We start from the raw sequence: 18,975 nt of genomic DNA on the forward strand, positions 1-18,975 counted from the left end.
CATCCCTGCCTCCATTCAGTTGGATGTGGATGGGCTTCAATACCCACCACGGCCTGTGGACTCTTGTGGCACCAATTCGAGGGAAGAAAAAGCAATTGCTTCTAATTACAAATAATACCTTTAAACTTTAGCATAAAGATTATTTTTTGTTTTATAGATTGGCAACTTTATGGAAGTTTAAAAAAAAAAATGTTCAGACCTAATAAAAAACATTTGCTGTTGATAAACTTCCTGATATTTTTTGTTTCCACAGACGGCTCGAATCCTTACACACTGAAATTGTGTTTCTCCACCTCCTCCCACCTGTGAAGCCAGTGTCCCAGAGGACCCCGAACACCCATTCTGTTTTTTTACTGTGCATGATTATCAATGCCTTGCAATGGTTAAATGTTATTGGGTGTTTAAGCAGCACTACATGTTTCTAATATCATTTTGCAATGGTTTGTTTTTATACTTCAGAATGTAATGTTTAGTGAATGCTAACAATGGAGTATATTTCCATTCTTGTTACTAGACTTTACTCATGCTTTATGTAATCTGTCTGACCTCACAATTTCAGGTCTCGATTTTAAATACTAACCTATTTTATTCCAATTATATCTTTTAAATGAAATCTCAATGTTCAAATGCAGTCCACAGATTCAGTATGTAATGATGATTTATCCCAGCTTGCATTTTAGTAGACCGGTTAAAAAAGTTACCATGTTACTGTTGCAAGAAGGATTTTTACTGTGTATTTGCATAGATGTACCGTATTTTCGGACTATAAGACGCACCGGACCATAGGACGCACCCCAAATTTTGGGGTGGAAAATAGAAAAAAAATTTTTTTTTATAAGATGGGGATCCATCTTATAGTCTGAATAGTCTTACCTGGGGGGCAGTGGAGCGAGGGTCACAGGAGGCAGGGTCCCTCAGGAAGTCAGCGGCTGCAGCAGAAGAGGTCAGATGCTGTGGAGCCTGTGCTGGGCCAGGGCCTGTGCCTGGCTGAGGCCCTTAGCCTGGCCGGTTCCTGTGCGGAGGCCTCTGGCTGGGGCCGAGACCTCTGGCTGGGGCTTGTACCGGTGCCGGGCTGTGAGCCGCGTCGGGCGGCAAAGCAGTGCGGCCTGCGCAGGTTTTCGGTGTGCGCGACCATCTTCTTAGAGCTGTGATCTACAGGAAAATGGCCGCCGAATCTACCGTTCCGCGCATGCGCTGGCTCGGGCGGCCATTTTCCTGTAGATCACAGCTCTAGGAAGATGGCCACGCACACCGGAAACCTGCACAGGCCACACTGCTTCGCCGCCCAATGCCGCTCACAGCCCGACACCGGCCCCAGCCCCAGTACCGGCCAGGCACAGGTGCCGGCCCCCAGCCACTCTGCCTCACCTCTGCTGCTGCCTCTGCTACCACCACCGCGTTCCTGGAGGGCCCTGCGATCCCTCTTTACCACCACCGCAGGTAACGTTCGGACCATAAGACCCCCCATTTTCCTCCCAAATATTGGGAAAAAAAAGTGCTTCTTATGGTCCGAAAAATACGGTAATTTGCAAAGTTTTATAATGGCAGGCATGCAGCTAAATATTTTACAAATCTAATCTATATGGTGCACAGAATTTAACCTGTATGTTCACTTTAAAGAGAACCTGTCACCAGAAAAAAATGCTATTAACCTGCATATATGCGGTTAATCTGCAGGTTAATAGCAGTACTAATCTGCCTGGCACCTGCACTTAGCTGAACGCTGCAGGGAGAAAATTAACATTATTCCTCCCGGCAGTGGTCGGGGTTCAGTCACCACTCTGTGTGGCGGCTGAAGCTGCGCCCCCGACCCTGACTGACAGCCGGCCTCAATGCAGAGCCAGTATCCGTCAGGGCCGGGGGCACAGTTACAGCCGCCGCTTTGTATTCTCAGAGCAGTGACTGAACCCACACCTTCCCCGCCCCCGTGACTGAAACCCGAATGCTGCTGGGGGAAATAGTTAATTTTTTGTCCCTGTAGGGTTTGGCAAAGCGCAGACACCGGGCAGGTTAATAATGCTATCAACCTGCAGATTAACCCCTATATTTTCTGGTTAATAGCGTTTTTGTTTTTTTTCCCTGGTGTCGGGTTCCATTTAAAATTCCCAGAATGTCAATTTCTGCCGCAGATTTGAACCCCTCCAATGTGAGGTGTGAAATCTGCACGTTGAAAATGCAGATTTTTCTGTGGATTTGTTGTACGGTTGCCGCTGAGATAATAAGCTGCATGTGGACCCAGCTTTTCAGACCACCTAGCCTGTTGTGAATTAGTAATGGTCTTACCCTGATATTCACGGTCTGAATATGGACCACAATCTCCGGACTGGTGATGGTTGTCTTAATCCAAACTAAATAATCTCAAATATGTCTAAGGTTGTTGAGAGTTTTGGTCTGGAGACCTATAGCCCTGTACATGTACATCACAACCTGTACTTTTAACCCATGAATTTCGCACGTGTGAAACCAGCCAAAGGCTGCATTCACACCAGGTGGACAGGGTGCATTTTTTTTTTTGCAACTCCAGCACAAATGCAACATTTTGTCACAATCATCAAAAATCGTGACATTTTGCAGTTTTACTGCATACGCGGCAAAAGAAATGCGCTTTGGCCACAAAATGTAAAGGCAGCCTAAGGCTACAAATGTGGCTCCATGAAGGAACGCTGCTCCTTTATGGAGTCACAAAGAAAAAAGAATGAATATGGAGAACAGTTGGTGAGATTTACTAAACAAAATGCATCAGAATTCCGTTGCAGATAGTACAAACGGTTTGACCTGGTTTACGCCATTTATGGCTTTTAAACACTTTGTAGTTTGATTTGAAAAATGTGTAGAAAAAGGGGCCATACTATATGCCAACATTGGCTTGACATATACCAATGGGGCAGAGAAGATAAATATATCTATCCTAGTGAGTTGCACCAAACTATGCCATGTGCTCCCTTATATTTAACACCAGTACCATTCTGACTGACTTGTTAGTTCTTTGCATCCAGTGACACTATTAATTCTCCCTTTAATATATTGTTTGCATATAGGCTGCTACTATATATATGGACAGGTGCACATAAAGAGATGCTTCCCTGTAACCATGCTTCACTGTAGCCACATTCCCTGAGGTCATTCTTACTGTTACAGCACAGGTCTCGTTTACAACTGAATTTCACAGTGATGTTATTTAGTCTCCATACTGCATGCAATACAGTAATGCATATCCACCCACATGGATACATGTTACATTAACCTAAATTGGTATCTCTATTAGATTGAAGACTCATTGCAGAGCCATATGCATGGACTGTAAGACTTCATGTGTATAGAAATGATCACTCCTAGCAGTGCTGCTTGTAGAGGAGAATACAATGGAGTCCAATAGACCATGCACAATTGAAATCGGATGCATGAGGAAGTACCATAGAGGCCTCATGATCCTCTACTGCAGCTGTTTCACACCTGTGCATAACGGAGTTGTATTAATCTAGGTTATTATGAATGACCACTAGGGGGCACTGCTCTATTGCTAATATAGATAATATTTCAGGTACCACATACTGGCTAAATATCCTAATTGCATTGCCATCACTTAAGGTCAATTACAAATTATTTTTGGGTTATAGGCACAATTTCACCAGAGCGTTATAGACCATATCCTTATCTGGAATAATTTTAAAAATCTTCTATTCCTCTATTATGTGATCAATTAAAAACATTAGATATTCTATGAATTGTCTTTTTAATATTTCCTGTGGCTAGTAATTGGTTTTCACAACATTTCAAACTAATTTTCTGACATCAAAAGTAAAACAAAAACATAAAACAAAGGTACAGTTAATTAATAGACCTAAATCTGCAATACGTTGCCCAGAACACAGGAATTATAATAATTTCTATATTTAAGAATTTTCAGTATGTTCACACGTGAGTTCTTTATTTAAAAGGTTATTCTGTTAGGACAATACCTGTCCATACGCCCTGCTTAGGACCTCGCAAATAAAAGATTCCGTGCTACCATTTATTACTTGGTCAAGAATGGGGCTCTGCTTTCTTAAAGGTTTTTTTTTCATATTTTAGAAAAAAGTTCATAAAATAATGAAGCCAAATAGTACTCGCCCATCCCATCTCCAGCATCCCACCGCTGCTCTGGTCTCTGTGTTCTGGCTGCAGCGGTGACTTAATAGCTCCAGCGCCCATCACCGCTGCAGCCAATCACTGAGCTCCGTACCCCAACTCATGTAGACAGCACAAGACACAGACCTCAGTGATTGGCTGCAGCGGTGATGCTTGCTGTAGTAACGACATCATCGCGGCAACCTGTAAACAATCACTGGAGCAGTGGTGGAGTGCCAGCGATGGTGCAGAAAAAGGCGAGTACCAGCTCAATTATAAAGTGAGTACCTGCTCAGCGAAAACACAGATGGTGGGGAGCAGGGGAAAGTGAGTATTATTTGGCTGTTATTTTACAAGAAACATTTGGGTTCACTTTTCTAAAAGTAGAAAAGCCTTTTAATGGTGTGTCAGCCAGAATCCTCTTAAAGTTCATACAAATGGCTAATTCCCCATTATGGTCACTTTAGACACTTTGTCCCAAATACATGAAGGTCAAATGGCTAAAAACACTGTAATAACGCTATCCTTGCTCTAAAATAAACCTAAATATAGAGCACCTTGTGCACTGACTATTTGTGAGAATTTCCCTGGAACAGCCTATTTTCACATTATGTTCTGTTATTGATGGATTGTGATGAGTAGGTTCCTCATCATTGTAACCACAAGTTTTATTTTACTTTTGTATGTGCCGCGAGTCTTCATAGAATTCCCACATTTTGTGTAAAAATTTCTCTATTATGTAATTGTGTTGATGTATAGCATCAGTTGAACTGATAATTCATTTAATAAATGTGGTCAACTGTTTTCATTCTAAATGTGTGACTATATCTGCAGTGTTTTAGACTTTTTTACTGTATTTTTATTTTTTAATATTTAATGAAGTTCTAGCCACCTGAACTATTTTTCAAGCAGGACATAGAGCAAAGTTTTACTTCCAGTCCTGAAGTCCGTCAGCTATCGACCACTTCCTAGGAATAGATCCAGACGCTCTGGCAGCATGTGCCAACTGCTCTTTTGTGATGTAGTAAGTCACGCCACCTGTCTGAGAATCAGCAGCAGGCAAATCCAAACGGTTATTGTGTGTTAGTAAGTCTTTTTTCTTATTGCAACTCTGGCTTGCCCTCAATAGAAACCTATATAAAAGATTGCGGTTGTAGAATTATTACTAGTTATATCAAGAAGCACTTATGACAAGCTGCATGGTTTGTCTACTGTATGCTTCATCCTATTCTCCCTACTAAGCGTCTGAAATGGGTGGCAGTACCATTGCTGGTGCCCTTAGCTGCCCTACTGCCCAAGAGTGAGAGGACCATATATCTGGCATCAGGTGGATGTTTCATCTGCAACTCAGAACAAGCTAAACTAAACACGGGTATGAAACTACACCTTGTATACACCTGTCCCCTCTGATCACCAATAGGGTGACATCTGCTGATAGTTGGGCCGCGTTCACCCATGACGTTTTAATTGTAGAATCTGTACTGAATTTCTGCAACAATGTAAGTACAAGGTACAAGTGTAAGGTTTTGACTAACCTCATTGACTTACAGCAAAAAAATCTGCACTAGATTGGAGATGTCCATATTAGACGACTTTGGTATAAATTGCTAGGCTGTAAACTCTTATCTTTGGGGACTCTTTCCTGCCTCATCACTGTAGTTCAGTGTGTGCACAACAATTAGGCAATTTGGGCCAACCAGTGGAGTGCTTTTATGCATGTGATTATTATTGTCCTGCATAAAAATCATGGTTTTGTTGAAAGATGCAGACTTTTTCCTGTATGCTGGAAGAAAGTGTCTTCTAAAAACTGGCGGTAAGTTTAAGAGTTGATTTTGAGCTCCTCTTCAACTCAAAAAGTTTCAACTAGCTCATCTTTCACAATACCAACCCATAGCAGTATCCCACCTCAACCTTGCTGGTGTCTTAGTCGAAGTGGAGTTCTGTGCTCGTTACTGATCCAGCCATGGGACCATCCATTTTGTCCTTCAAGAATCACTCTCATCTCAACAGCCCATAAAACATTTAAAACATCTGCCTTCAGTTATTTCTTGGCCCGGTCTTCAGCTTGTCTTGTTCAGTGATGTTCGGGTTTCAACCTTCCTTACCTCGGCCATGTCTCTGAGCATTGAACACCTTGTACTTCTGGGCACTACAGGGAGGTTGTAGTTATGGACTGTGACGGCTATGGAGGATAATGGGGTCCTGGTCGATTCACGTTTAATTCTTCTCAAGGCTTTGACAGTTAACTTGTGTCTTTTTATTTTCAACACGTTTTTTGCGACCTTGTTAGACTATTTGCCACAAAACTTTTGATGGTTCTGTGATCACGTGTAACAGCAGTGGTGACTTAGTCACTCAGTGTCGATACCCAATAGAAAAGGGGTAACAGCAGGGGTATACAATTATTAAAATATAACTTTTAATCTAAATATAGTTAAAGGGCAATATTACACTTAATACTTAAAGCACAAGTAGGAGAACAGTACATATGTCTCCATATGAATGTAGTTTGCGATGGAGATGAATAGTGCACTGTTTTCTAATATGGGATAAGTGGACGGACGAGCGCAATCACTGGATTGTTACAGGATTTGATCAAACGGTCAGCTGGTCACTCATCTCATTGTCCAGTGGCTTGATTTAACGGACAAAGGTAGAGTACTACGTTCACACCGGTGGAGCACCTGTAATAATGAGGGCAAAAATAAAAGTTGATCCTGGTGTTGAGTACTTAAGGATCTGAGTCTTTGTAAAGTGTGCGCACAAATTGTCAACGGACATAAAGTATACTAGTGACTCAAATGGATGTATCAACAGTGTTTATATACACATATAATAAGGCAATGGAACGTCCTCACCCATAGATGGTAGATTGATGATGGTCAGGCATCAGGGATACATCAGGTAGTGCCTTGCAGACATCCGAGGGAGGGCATCTGGTTCTGCCCCTGTTATTCCCTATGTGGTTTTCACTAGCCTGATTCCCCTTAGCTCCCGCCCTAACAAGGGCAGTCTACAGCTAAATTACTAAATACACATACAGTTTTCAACTGGTGCATGTTAATTAGAGTTCAAAAGTAGAATAATTCACACCTTAGGATATTGGTATGGGAAAATCGCCCAACATTGAAAATAAATAAAGGAAAAACACTCAATCAGGAAGACCCAAGAAATAGTTAATTAGTATAAAAATTAACTTTTATTAAATATAATAAGATAAAAGATATCTGACAAAGGCGGTACAAAACACATACACTGTAAAAAATCCATCATAATGAAGGACCAACTGGGTTCATACTGTGAGAGATAGTATGGCACTATGGCCCATAAATTCATCTTAAATACCTTACATTGTCACAGGTAAAGTCTCATCAAGGTTATATTATAAATGTCCAGGAAACCTGGTTATCCACTATGGCTAGCAATGCATTAACTATTTACTGCCAAATAAGCATACAGCCAGCCACGACAGAAAGAGCAAAAAAGTCGGAGATAGAATATATACGATATATACCTGGACTCTGGACAGGACCGTGTGGGTCCATCTGTGAGTCCCCACACGGTCCTGTCCAGAGTCCAGGTATATATCGTATATATTCTATCTCCGACTTTTTTGCTCTTTCTGTCGTGGCTGGCTGTATGCTTATTTGGCAGTAAATAGTTAATGCATTGCTAGCCATAGTGGATAACCAGATTTCCTGGACATTTATAATATAACCTTGATGAGACTTTACCTGTGACAATGTAAGGTATTTAAGATGAATTTATGGGCCATAGTGCCATACTATCTCTCACAGTATGAACCCAGTTGGTCCTTCATTATGATGGATTTTTTACAGTGTATGTGTTTTGTACCACCTTTGTCAGATAATTTTTATACTAAGATAATAGATAACTTTTATTAAATATAATAATTAACTATTTCTTGGGTCTTCCTGATCGCGTGTTTTTCCTTTAGCTAAATTACTAAAGTAGTTGGCCCTGCACTCTCCTTTTAATCCTCTCGTGTGTCCTGACGCGTTTCTTCCAAAGGAGTCCTCAGGGGACGTATACACATCGTGAAGTTGGAGTCTAAGGTTCTGTGCTAGTCATAGGAGCCAGTCTTCTCTATGCTACCTCTGGGCAAAGCAGTGGAGCAGTTAGGGGGCAGGTATAATATCACATCCTAAGTTGATTTGAGTGAAGAACAGGTGGTCAACAATATCAATTGTCCAATACATGATCTGTGATCATGCCCCAATATCTTATCAATTTCAAGAGTGTTGCATCCCTCTGCAAAACTTATAGAGAAGGTGGCATAAAAAAAAAATCAACAATTGAAAAAATGTAGAGTATTAATGTTTTGTTTTTTTTTAAAATGTTTTTTATGAAGTAAAATCTGAAAAATAATTTAAAAGGGTTTGGTATTTCCACTTTTAAACACTGCTGAAATTTGCCATAAAAACCTAGTATACAACTCGCAAATAAACACACAAGAAAATACACACACACACACACACACACTCCACCCTTGTTCATATCCCAACACCGCAAAAGATGAGATGGAAAGCAGCTGCACAGGTTACCTGGAGTGTGCTTAGCCGAGGGCACCACACAACAGACATGCCTGCTCTCATCTTACTCTGCTGCTCTCCGATCTCTTGTGAGTCGCGCCTCTTCCCCTCCTGGCTGATCTGACACTATGGAGACAAGGGGAGGATGCTGAGTGCAATGTAAGTAATGCAGCCTCCAGTTTTTTCTTTTTTGCTTGTTTGTCAGGTGTAATGATGACATTACATACACACCTCTGCTATGACAGTGTATGCCTCCTTCAGACACATTACAGTGCAATAGCAGAGCTGTGTCAGTGATCAAGGCACAGCAGGGTGATAATTACTCTGCTGTGCTCTGAACACAGCGGTGATCAGCAGCCTGGTAATGTACTACTAATCCCAGGCTGCTGGTGACTGCTGCTGATACTCATCTCACCCCGGACCTTTGCTTCCCCAGCACCTGCTGTACCTGCACGCACTGAGCAGTGTGTGTGTGATGATGGGGAAACTTGAGCTCATAGCATAGCTGTGGGCTACAACAAAATGGCTATGATCTCCTCCCATAGCAGTGACCTGGACAGCCCAGGTCACAGCTATGGCAGTCTCATTAGAAGAAATGTGGTCTGACTGTGACTGCAGACTCCTATACCCAGTGCCTGCCGTATTTGAGGTGTGTAACTGTCGTTACACACCAGCAAATGCAAATGGCAGCAAAAAAAATATTCATAAATAAAAAAAAACTATTAAAACAGTGAATTTTAATTCTGTATTAAAAATAATTGATTATATAATCAGTAATTATTAATTCAAAAATAAAATTCGAGGCACCTTCCCTTTAACAATTGTTGACATTTCAAAGTCCGTTAAATCTCTTTTTTGCCTCATTTTGCTTGAGGAAAACCAGCTGTATAGTAATTCTACGCACCTTCGTAAAGGGTGTTGCATCCTAAGGCCACGCTTTCCTGCTTTACACTAATATACTTCACCTGATCTGCTTCATCCAATAAGCATTCACGTTTATACAGCTTGGAGCTGGAAATTGTGCATAAAAATTATGATATGGTCAAAATAGTCATCTAATAAGTGTGCACACAGTGTAGAAAGGAGCAGGACAATATTCAGCAAAACCTCTTAACTTTCAGGTGAGTTTTCAGAATAAGCGGTTGTGTATGCACGAGGAATATTACTATTTCTGGCCATCATAGGACTTGTATCCAGCATTTGAGCAGTATTTTTCCTTTGCACTTTCTCTTTGTTCAATCTGTCAAAAGTGGCAGAGTTAACAGGTATTGAGTGATCAGTGCAGGGAGACCAGTAGTGACATAGAAGTGGGGAAAAGACAGATTTCTCCAATAAAATATATTATAAAGTTTCTTATCTTCACTTTTACTAGTGATTTTAAAAAAAAAAGTGTAGCTACTTTTCCCATCACAATCAGTTTTGCCATTCCTTAACAAGCCCCATTTTTCATATCTGACATGTGGCACTTTATGTGGTAATTCATCTATTAAGCTGCACTCAATTCTTATAATACAAATTAAAATACCTGTATGGAATTTGTGCTGGGTAAAATATAACTTTCATACATTTGGTGGCAAAGCCAGAGCTCAATGCTGAAAATACAATCTATTTTATACCGGTGTTTAATTCTATATTGTAATATGCAAATGTGAACGAGGTCTAAATCTAAGGGTGATTGCTTGCATCCCACAAAACAAGCTACAATAAATTAGGGCAACAACCATTGGTCATTTTTGAAGAAGAAATCGCAATTATGGAGAGCTTTTAACAGATTCCCCTCCCGTGACGAACTAAGACAGTGACATGAGTGGGTCTTTCCGTCTATACTTCTACATCATGATAATGGTGCAGGAATAAGAGCTGTGCCTGCACCATCACCATTAGGCTAGGTGCAAATGACTCTCATCCAAGAGAATCAGGTCGATTATACAAATTACACTCCATCTTCTCCATCCTGTCAGTCCATGAAAATCGGACTGCCTCCTCTGTTTGAAATCTCAGCAATGACCTATTCTTCAAGAATTGGAGGAAGGCGGAGGAGCCAGGGAATCACAGACAAGAAGGAGAAGACCCAGTGCACAGTCCGGCCCCTGTGCACCAAAATCTAATTAGCAGAAAACTTCAAATGGTGACTAAAGTACAAAGCGGATTTCTTCACCTAAGGTATCAGTTTAATCTGTATTACAGCGCCATTACACCCATGTCTTTACATGACAAAATAATGCTGACAGGTTCTCTTTAAAGAAAAACCCTTTTCCATATCTAGCTAAGTCAAGAACGCGAGTCCGCACTGCCCATTGGTTGGATGGAGCTGACCTGAATTAGTCTCTACTCCTCAGTGTCCATATTTGCTGCCCTAGCTGTTTACATGGCATACACCACATTCCAGATTATTATACAAACTGGATTTAAGTGTCCATAAAGATTTAATTATTTTTTCTAATTAACTCATGGATGGTATTGTGTTTCAAGGGTCTTTGGATCATTGAAATCAATCTCAAACACCTGTGACCATCAGTTTGCTAGGTTAGCCCAATTACAGCATCACAGGTTTCAAGCCATATGACTAATTTTAAAACTGTATTGTTTACTGATGAGGGCCGTGCATCCCTGGATAGTCCAGATAGATGGAGTAGTGGATGATTGGTGGATGGCCTCCAGGTCCCAACAAAGCTGCGACATCAGCAAGGAGGTGGTGGAGGCATGTTTTGGTCCGGAATCATGGGGAGAGAGCTGGTAGGCCCCTTTCGGGTCCCTGAAGGTGTGAAAATAGAGTTTCTCACTGACCACTTTCTTACATGGCACAAAAAGAACTGTACCATCCGTATCAAAATCATCTTCATGCATTATAATGCACCACCTCATGCTGCAAACAATACCTCTGTGTTATTGGCTGCTATGGGTTTGAAAGGAGAGAAACTCATGGTGTGGTCACCATCCTCCCCTGACCTCAACCATATTGAGAACCTTTGGAGTATCCTCAAGCAAAATATCTATTCGGGTTTGAGGTTCACATCAAAACAGCAGCTCTGGGAGACTATTCTGACATCCTACAAAGAAATTCAAGCAGAAACTATCCAAAATCTCACAAGTTCAATGGATGCAAGAATTGAGAAGGTGATCTCAAAGAAGGTGTCCTATGTTAACATGTAACTTTGCCTGTTATGATGTTTTTGGTTGAAAAAGCTTTTGATTTCAGACTGTGACCTCTTAATGCTGCAAAGTCAACTAATTACCATTTTCAGTTCTTTACAACCTATAAATTGTTTGGAAACATTGTTGTGCATAATAATTTGGAACAGTGCATTTTGAGTTTTTTTAGTTTTGAAAAAAAACCGTGATCATTGGGAAGTTTGTCAAGTAAAATTTGATTTATTCTCCAACGGTTGATGATTTGAACATTCTATTAAGTCATTTGTATCGACCATTTAGGACAGGGGTCCTCAAACTTTTTAAACAGGGGGCCAGTTCACTGTCCCTCAGACCATTGGAGGGCCGGAATATAGTTTTTTTTAAAAACTATGAACAAATTCCTATGCACACTGCACATATCTTATTTTGACGTAAAAAAAAACAATACAGGAACAAATACAATATTTAAAATGAAGAACAAGTAAAGTTAGATAAACCGGTATTTCAATAGGCAGGTAAATGTCCCCAATAGGCAGCATAGGTCCCCAATAGGCAGGTAAATATCCCCAATAGGCAGCATAGGTCCCCAATATGCAGGTAAATGTCCCCAATAGGCAGGTAAATGTCCCCAATAGGCAGCATAGGTCCTCAATGGGGAGGTAAATATCCCCAATAGGCAGCATAGGTCCCCAATAGGCAGGTAAATGTCCCCAATAGGCAGCATAGGTCCCCAATAGGCAGGTAAATGTCCCCAATAGGCAGGTAAATATCCCCAATAGGCAGCATATGTCCCCAATAGGCAGGTAAATGTCCCCAATAGGCAGCATAGGTCCCCAATAGGCAGGTAAATGTCCCCAATAGGCAGCATAGGTCCTCAATGGGGAGATAAATGTCCCCAATAGGCAGCATAGGTCCTCAATAGGCAGGCTATTTCCCCCTTATAATGCCCCATGCAGGCTGTTCCCCCCTTATAATGCCCCATGCAGGATGTCACCCCCCATATAATGCCCCATGCAGGATGTCCCTTTCTCCCACCATATAATGCCCCATGCAAGATATCACTCCCCTGTCTTTATAATTCCCCATGCAGGATGTCACCCTCCCATATAATGCCCCATGCAGGATGTCACTCCCCTGTCGTTATAATGCCCCATTCAGGATGTCACCCCCCCCATATAATGCGCCATGCAGCATGTCACTCCCCCATATAATGCCCCATGCAAGATGTCACCCCCCAATATAATGCCCCATGCAGGATATCACTCCCCTGTCGTTATAATGCCCCATTCAGGATGTCACCCCCCCATATAATGCGCCACCCAGGATATCACTCCCCTGTCATTATAATGCCCCTTTTAGGATGTCACCCCCCCCCCCCATATAATTCCCCATGCAGGATATCACTCCCCTGTCGTTATAATTCCCCATGCAGGATGTCACCCTCCCATATAATGCGCCATGCAGGATGTCACTCCCCTGTCGTTATAATGCCCCATTCAGGATGTCACCCCCCCCATATAATGCGCCATGCAGCATGTCACTCCCCCATATAATGCCCCATGCAAGATGTCACCCCCCAATATAATGCCCCATGCAGGATATCACTCCCCTGTCGTTATAATGCCCCATTCAGGATGTCACCCCCCCCATATAATGCGCCACCCAGGATATCACTCCCCTGTCGTTATAATGCCCCTTTTAGGATGTCACCCCCCCCCCCCATATAATTCCCCATGCAGGATATCACTCCCCTGTCGTTATAATGCTCCATTCAGGATGTCACCCCCCCCATATAATGCCCCATGCAGCATGTCACCCCCCCCATATAATGCCCCATGCAGCATGTCACCCCCCCCATATAATGCCCCATGCAGCATGTCACCCCTAATATTATGTCCCATGCCTCCATACATTAAAAAAAAAATGCAATACTCACCTCCCTCCTCCTCACCTGCTGCCGCTGCTCAGGTCTGTACTCCAGCGTCGCCCCGCTCTGCGCTGCCTGTGACGGCTCAGGGGAGGGCGCAGTGTAAAGACGTCACCGCACCCTCTGACCTGAGACGTCACAGGGAGCGCGCACCAGGAAGACAGCGTATCTGCGGAGGCACGGGGAGAGGTAAGTATCCGGCTGCCGGGGCCCTGAGCAAGCGGGAGGGAGCGGGCGCTGACACCGCTCTCCTCTGCCCACAGCCTGGCGGGCCGTAGTTTGAGGACCCCTGATTTAGGAAAATCAGAGAAAAATAACATTTGCATAATAATTGGAAATGCGGTGTAAATATTCATACTTTTATATGTCAAGACCTTGTTGGAAATAAGCACAGTAATCATGTATACTGAAGGATATTTGATAACTAAACTCATTTCAATGTAAAAAAATTTAATTTTTTTTTCAGGTGGGATAAATAGGACTTTGTTTTGGTGATACATATTATAGGTATTAATAATAATAATAATAATAATAATTTTATTTATATAGCGCCAACATATTCCGCAACACTTTACAACTCAGACAATTTAAAGACATTATGGGCACTTTCCCCATTGGGGCTCACAATCTACATTCCCTATCACTATGTCTTTGGAGTGTGGGAGGAAACCGGAGAACTTGGAGGAAACCCACGCAAACACGGGGAGAACATACAAACTCCTTGCATTCTTTTTTGTTTTAGTCTGTAAATCTTCCGAAAAAAGTAAAAAAAAAATTGCAGTTTTCCTACAATTTCATGTTTGTGCCTTGTCATCAAACAAAAAAAATGTTCATGTGTAAATGATCGAAAACTTTAGTTGAAATGTTTGTTTACAATGATTTAAATTGTACAAAGGATTCTCCCCTCCTTTGGACAAATCAGACATTTGGAGGAAATGAGAGAGCAGCTGCAATTCTCAGTTCCTCCGGATGTAAATTGCATCCGAAGAAGGGGAGAGTGAAAGTAGCTGCTGATTATTATGTCACGCAACCCCCAGGAGAGCCAGTGCCAATACCGCTGGATCGGTATTGGCACCAAAGATGAGTGTAGGTGTTATTTTATAGAGAGAGAACATAGTGATTGAGAAGGGGTTGTCCGAATAATGGACAACTCCTTTAACATCCTTTCATATAACACCTCACACCCTTTAATATTTCTTAATTGCAAGGGTATGTGCACACGATGCAGAAATGAAGCAGAAAATTGCTGCATCATTTCTGCATCTCCCTGGCAGAAAAAACGCATGCTGATTGTGCATGCGTTTTTCCTGCGGAATACATGCGGATTCACATGCTTTTCCACATGTGTTTCCGCATGTGGATTGACAAGCGCTTTCCAGGCGATTTTAGCATCACCTGGAAAGTGCTTGACAACTAGGTCACACTATATAAATCCATGCAACCGGCATGGATTTATATAGTGTGACCCGAGAGAGTGGTAAAAATAAAAAATAAATGTATACTTTACCCTCTGATGGCCCGCGCTGTCCTGCTCACTCCATTCTCCCGGCTGCCGGCAACTTTGAATTGAAAGACCTGCCGACGTCAGCGTCACGTGACCCGTCACATGACTCTGACGTCAGCGCAGGTCCTTCAACTCACTGCAAAGTGCTGGGAACCAAGCAGGAGCGGTGCGCGGGCCGACAGAAGGTAAGTATACATTTATTTTTTATTTTATTGTTTTTTTACAGCTTTTTTAATGGTACCTCGGTGTGGATGAGACTCTCCTCTACACCCGGGTACCATCCGCACATTAGAACGCGCCAATTACGCAAGTACAGATGCAGTCTTGCGGAATTGGCGCGTTCTAATGCAAGTCAATGGCGGTGAAAACGCAGCGTTTCCGCAAAATTAATGGACATGCTGCGGATTTTTGAGCGCAGCATTTACGCTGCGGAAAAATCGGCATCATGGGCACAGCACATGCGGATTTCAATTGGGGAACATTGCTGCCCTTCTACCATGCATTTTTAATGCGTTTCCGCGGTGTTTACGCAGCTGTAAAACCGCCGCGGAAACGCATTAAAAACGCATCGTGTGAACTCAGCCTTACACGAAAGTTAAACTGCCCATCCTGAGAGCTTGTCATTAACTGTAGAATGGTCAGTGGAAAAAATACATGAATAGCCCCAAAATAAGCTAAGGAAATAATAATCTACCTAAAATACAAAGACGCATGGGAAGATGCCTTCAGTATAAAATGTTTTTTAGGTTTCAACGTTTGTTCTTTAACAGACTAGTAGAGGTATAAAAGTACAAACTGAGCTGGTACTTACCTTTCCTTGCTCCAGCGTTAACTCTCTACTGCTGCTGTGGTGATTGTTTATAGGCTGCAGCTGGTGACTTCCCAACCACAGCGCACATCACCACTGCAGCCAATCACTAAGCTTACCGGCATGTGCAGTCTACATAGGCAGAACTGCTGAGCTCACTGGCTGCGTTGGATATGTGCGCTAAGGTCGTGATGTCACTACTGCAACCTGTAAACAATCAGTGGAACAGGGAAACATGAGTACCAGCTCAGTTTGCAGTTTTATTCCTGTGCTAGCCTATTGGCAAAAAAAAGTTTCAATTGGAAAACTAATTTTAAAAATAGCAGTTTTCACACCTTAGATTAAGTTCACACGATGCGTTTTTGCGGCTGTTTTCCCGGCGAGGAAACGCTGCGAAAACGCTTGTTAATAGGTCTGCCATGCATAGCAATGCTAATCCGGATGTGCTGTGCACATGATGCGGAAATTTCCACTCCGGATTCGCATTGCGTTAAAAAATACAGGAGGACCATTTCTAGCGTGATGCAGGTGGTACCGCGGAAACGTGATGCGGGTGGTACCCGGGTTGGAGAGGAGGACTACAACTCCTCTCATCCCGACCGCCGCTCAAGCTGATGACAGCGGAAGTAGCGTGGATGGGAGGAGCAGTAGTTTTACCAGCCAAGCCGGCTACCACACGCTGTAAAAAAAAAAGTAAAAATAAAAAAATAAACCTCTATACTCACCTGTCCGGCTGCCCCTAGCGGCGATCCTCTCCTCCCGGTGGCTCGCTCGACGCAGTATAGTGTGCTTCCAGGACCTGCGCTGACGTCACCGATCAGCTGAGCGGTCTCGTGCCCATCAGCTGATCAGTGACGTCAGCGATCAACTGATCGGTCACGTGATCGATCAGCTGATGCTCACCTGACCCTGGGAAAATTCGCCAGGCGCTTCTTGTGGATGTGTCATTTCTGGGACTGCTGAGGGGTGATATTAATAGCCGCGGAGGGGGCTAGTATCCATGGCCTGTTCCCTGGCTATTAATATCAGCCCGCAGCTGTCTGTTTAAACTTTTCTGGTTACATTTTATAGGGGGACCCCTGTAATCTAGCCAGTAAAGGCTAAACAAACAGCTGTGAGTTGATATTAATAGCCAGGGAAAATTGTTGGCTAACGGACCCTTCCCCGGCTACTAATATCAGCCCCCAGCGGTCGGCTTTCCCTCTTCTGGTTATAAAAATGACGCGGGAGCCCACAATCTGGACGTAGCAGCGCTTTGGACGCATATTTTTTGCTGCGTCCAAAATGTTGCATTCTATTGAGCGCAGGTAAATCCGCATGTGTTTACTGAACTATGCGGATTTACCGCATTCTATATTTTCTAATAGTCAAATTTCTGTTGCGGAGACTAGCGACTCCGCAAGAGAATTTGACATGCTGAGGTCCTGAAAGACGCAGAGCATGTCAGTGTCTGCGGGTGATTTGCAGCCTCTGATGCACGCATAGTGGACATGGGATTTCTAGAGATCCTATCCACTATGCTGTAACATCTGGACGCTGCGGTTTTGATGCCGTATAAACACGCAGTGTCAAACCTGCAGCGGCTCCTGACCGTGGCCACGTACCCAAAGTCACCCGCAGCATGTCAATTTCTGTAGCAGACACCCTAGTCTCCACTGCAAATTTTGACCGATTGAAATGTCATTATATGCGGTGGATTCACATGTACCGACAATAAAAGTGCGGCATTAGAACACCGTGTTTTGGACGCAACAAAAATATGCATTTGAAGTGCTGCTGAGTGCTGATCGGAGGGACGTAGGGGCTAACAAACCTGCTGTGAGATGTTAGTTATGGCCAGGGAAAACTTTTGCAAATGGCACCTTTCCAGGCTAAAAATACCAGCTCACAGCAGCCGCATAAATTACATGAATAGAAATGCTAATGGATGAATGGGACTAGCTGACATCCAGCTCTTTTGTATGGTGATGACAAGGTGACAATCAGACCTTTTCATGACCAAACCCAATTAAAGTAAAGTAAAGCGTTAAATAAACACACAGACACAGAGTAAACACTTTATTTGAATTACAGCAGACCTATTCTTTAATCATTCAAATTAACCAATATATTCACCCCAGTTCTGATGGTAAGCCAAGGTTTAAGCAATGTCCCATCAAATAACTTTATTTAGCTCCAAAAAGCATTCATTGATGTACAAAAACGCTTCAAAAACCGCATGCAAAAAAACGCATCAAAACCGCTCAGCATTTTTCCTGCCAAGGCAATGCAGAAACGCTCAGGAAATTTCTACTTCAAATCCTGATCATGCGCACATAGCCTAAAACAACAGAAAAGGTTATACACATCTTTCTATATTTCTTGACTGGAAGATATAGGACAAGGGTGACATTAATTAGTTGTCATTTAGCAATCCTTCAGGGTGAACATACTGTATGTATAGAGCTAACAGTGTAATGAATATAAAGGCAGCCATTAGACTAACGTGTTTGAGCCAAGATCTCATTCTATGCACGTGCCACCTCCGGAGCCATTTCCTGAAGACCGCGGGAGATCGATCTGTGCTTGCGCGGCTCTATTTTCATGAAGACCGCCATCAGCGAGAGCACTGCCCACAGTTAAGACGATGCCAAACCGAAATTCAAATTAATGCAACAGAAGCAGCAGAGGGGCCGTGGCTGAGCCCTCTGAGCTGAAGACCATACCCACAGTCCCGCCCCAAAGCACCGAAATGTAGTATTAAAATTTAACGAAAACCAGACTGCAGACTTTTAAACTAAAAGGTATGTATTAAATCAGTATGAAAGCGCCATAATGCCCATACCTTTTAGTTTTACATGGACAGTCCTGCTGACAGGTTCCCTTTAAAGGAGCATCTGATATGTTAATTAGATCCCAGATCTTACCTGACAAACACTAGTTGTCATTTCTCTGCAGCTGACTA

The 18,975-nt window shown here is 42.7% G+C and overlaps 1 protein-coding gene across 1 annotated transcript in view; it reads left to right on the top strand.

Moving 5' to 3' along the window:
* LOC141257720 (heterogeneous nuclear ribonucleoprotein L-like) overlaps positions 1-4,922 on the top strand; it is an 88,713-nt gene extending 83,791 nt beyond the window's left edge. The window contains exon 13 of the mRNA XM_073672614.1: positions 254-4,922. Coding sequence (XP_073528715.1) covers positions 254-309 — 56 coding nt within the window. The 3' untranslated portion in view covers positions 310-4,922. The remainder of the gene's footprint in view (positions 1-253) is intronic.
* The last annotated feature ends 14,053 nt before the right edge of the window (positions 4,923-18,975 follow it).

Source organism: Phyllobates terribilis, unplaced genomic scaffold (assembly GCF_046119375.1).
Source record: "Phyllobates terribilis strain yellow unplaced genomic scaffold, ASM4611937v1 Scaffold_3__8_contigs__length_932513732, whole genome shotgun sequence".
In the NCBI taxonomy this organism is placed as follows: domain Eukaryota; kingdom Metazoa; phylum Chordata; class Amphibia; order Anura; family Dendrobatidae; genus Phyllobates; species Phyllobates terribilis.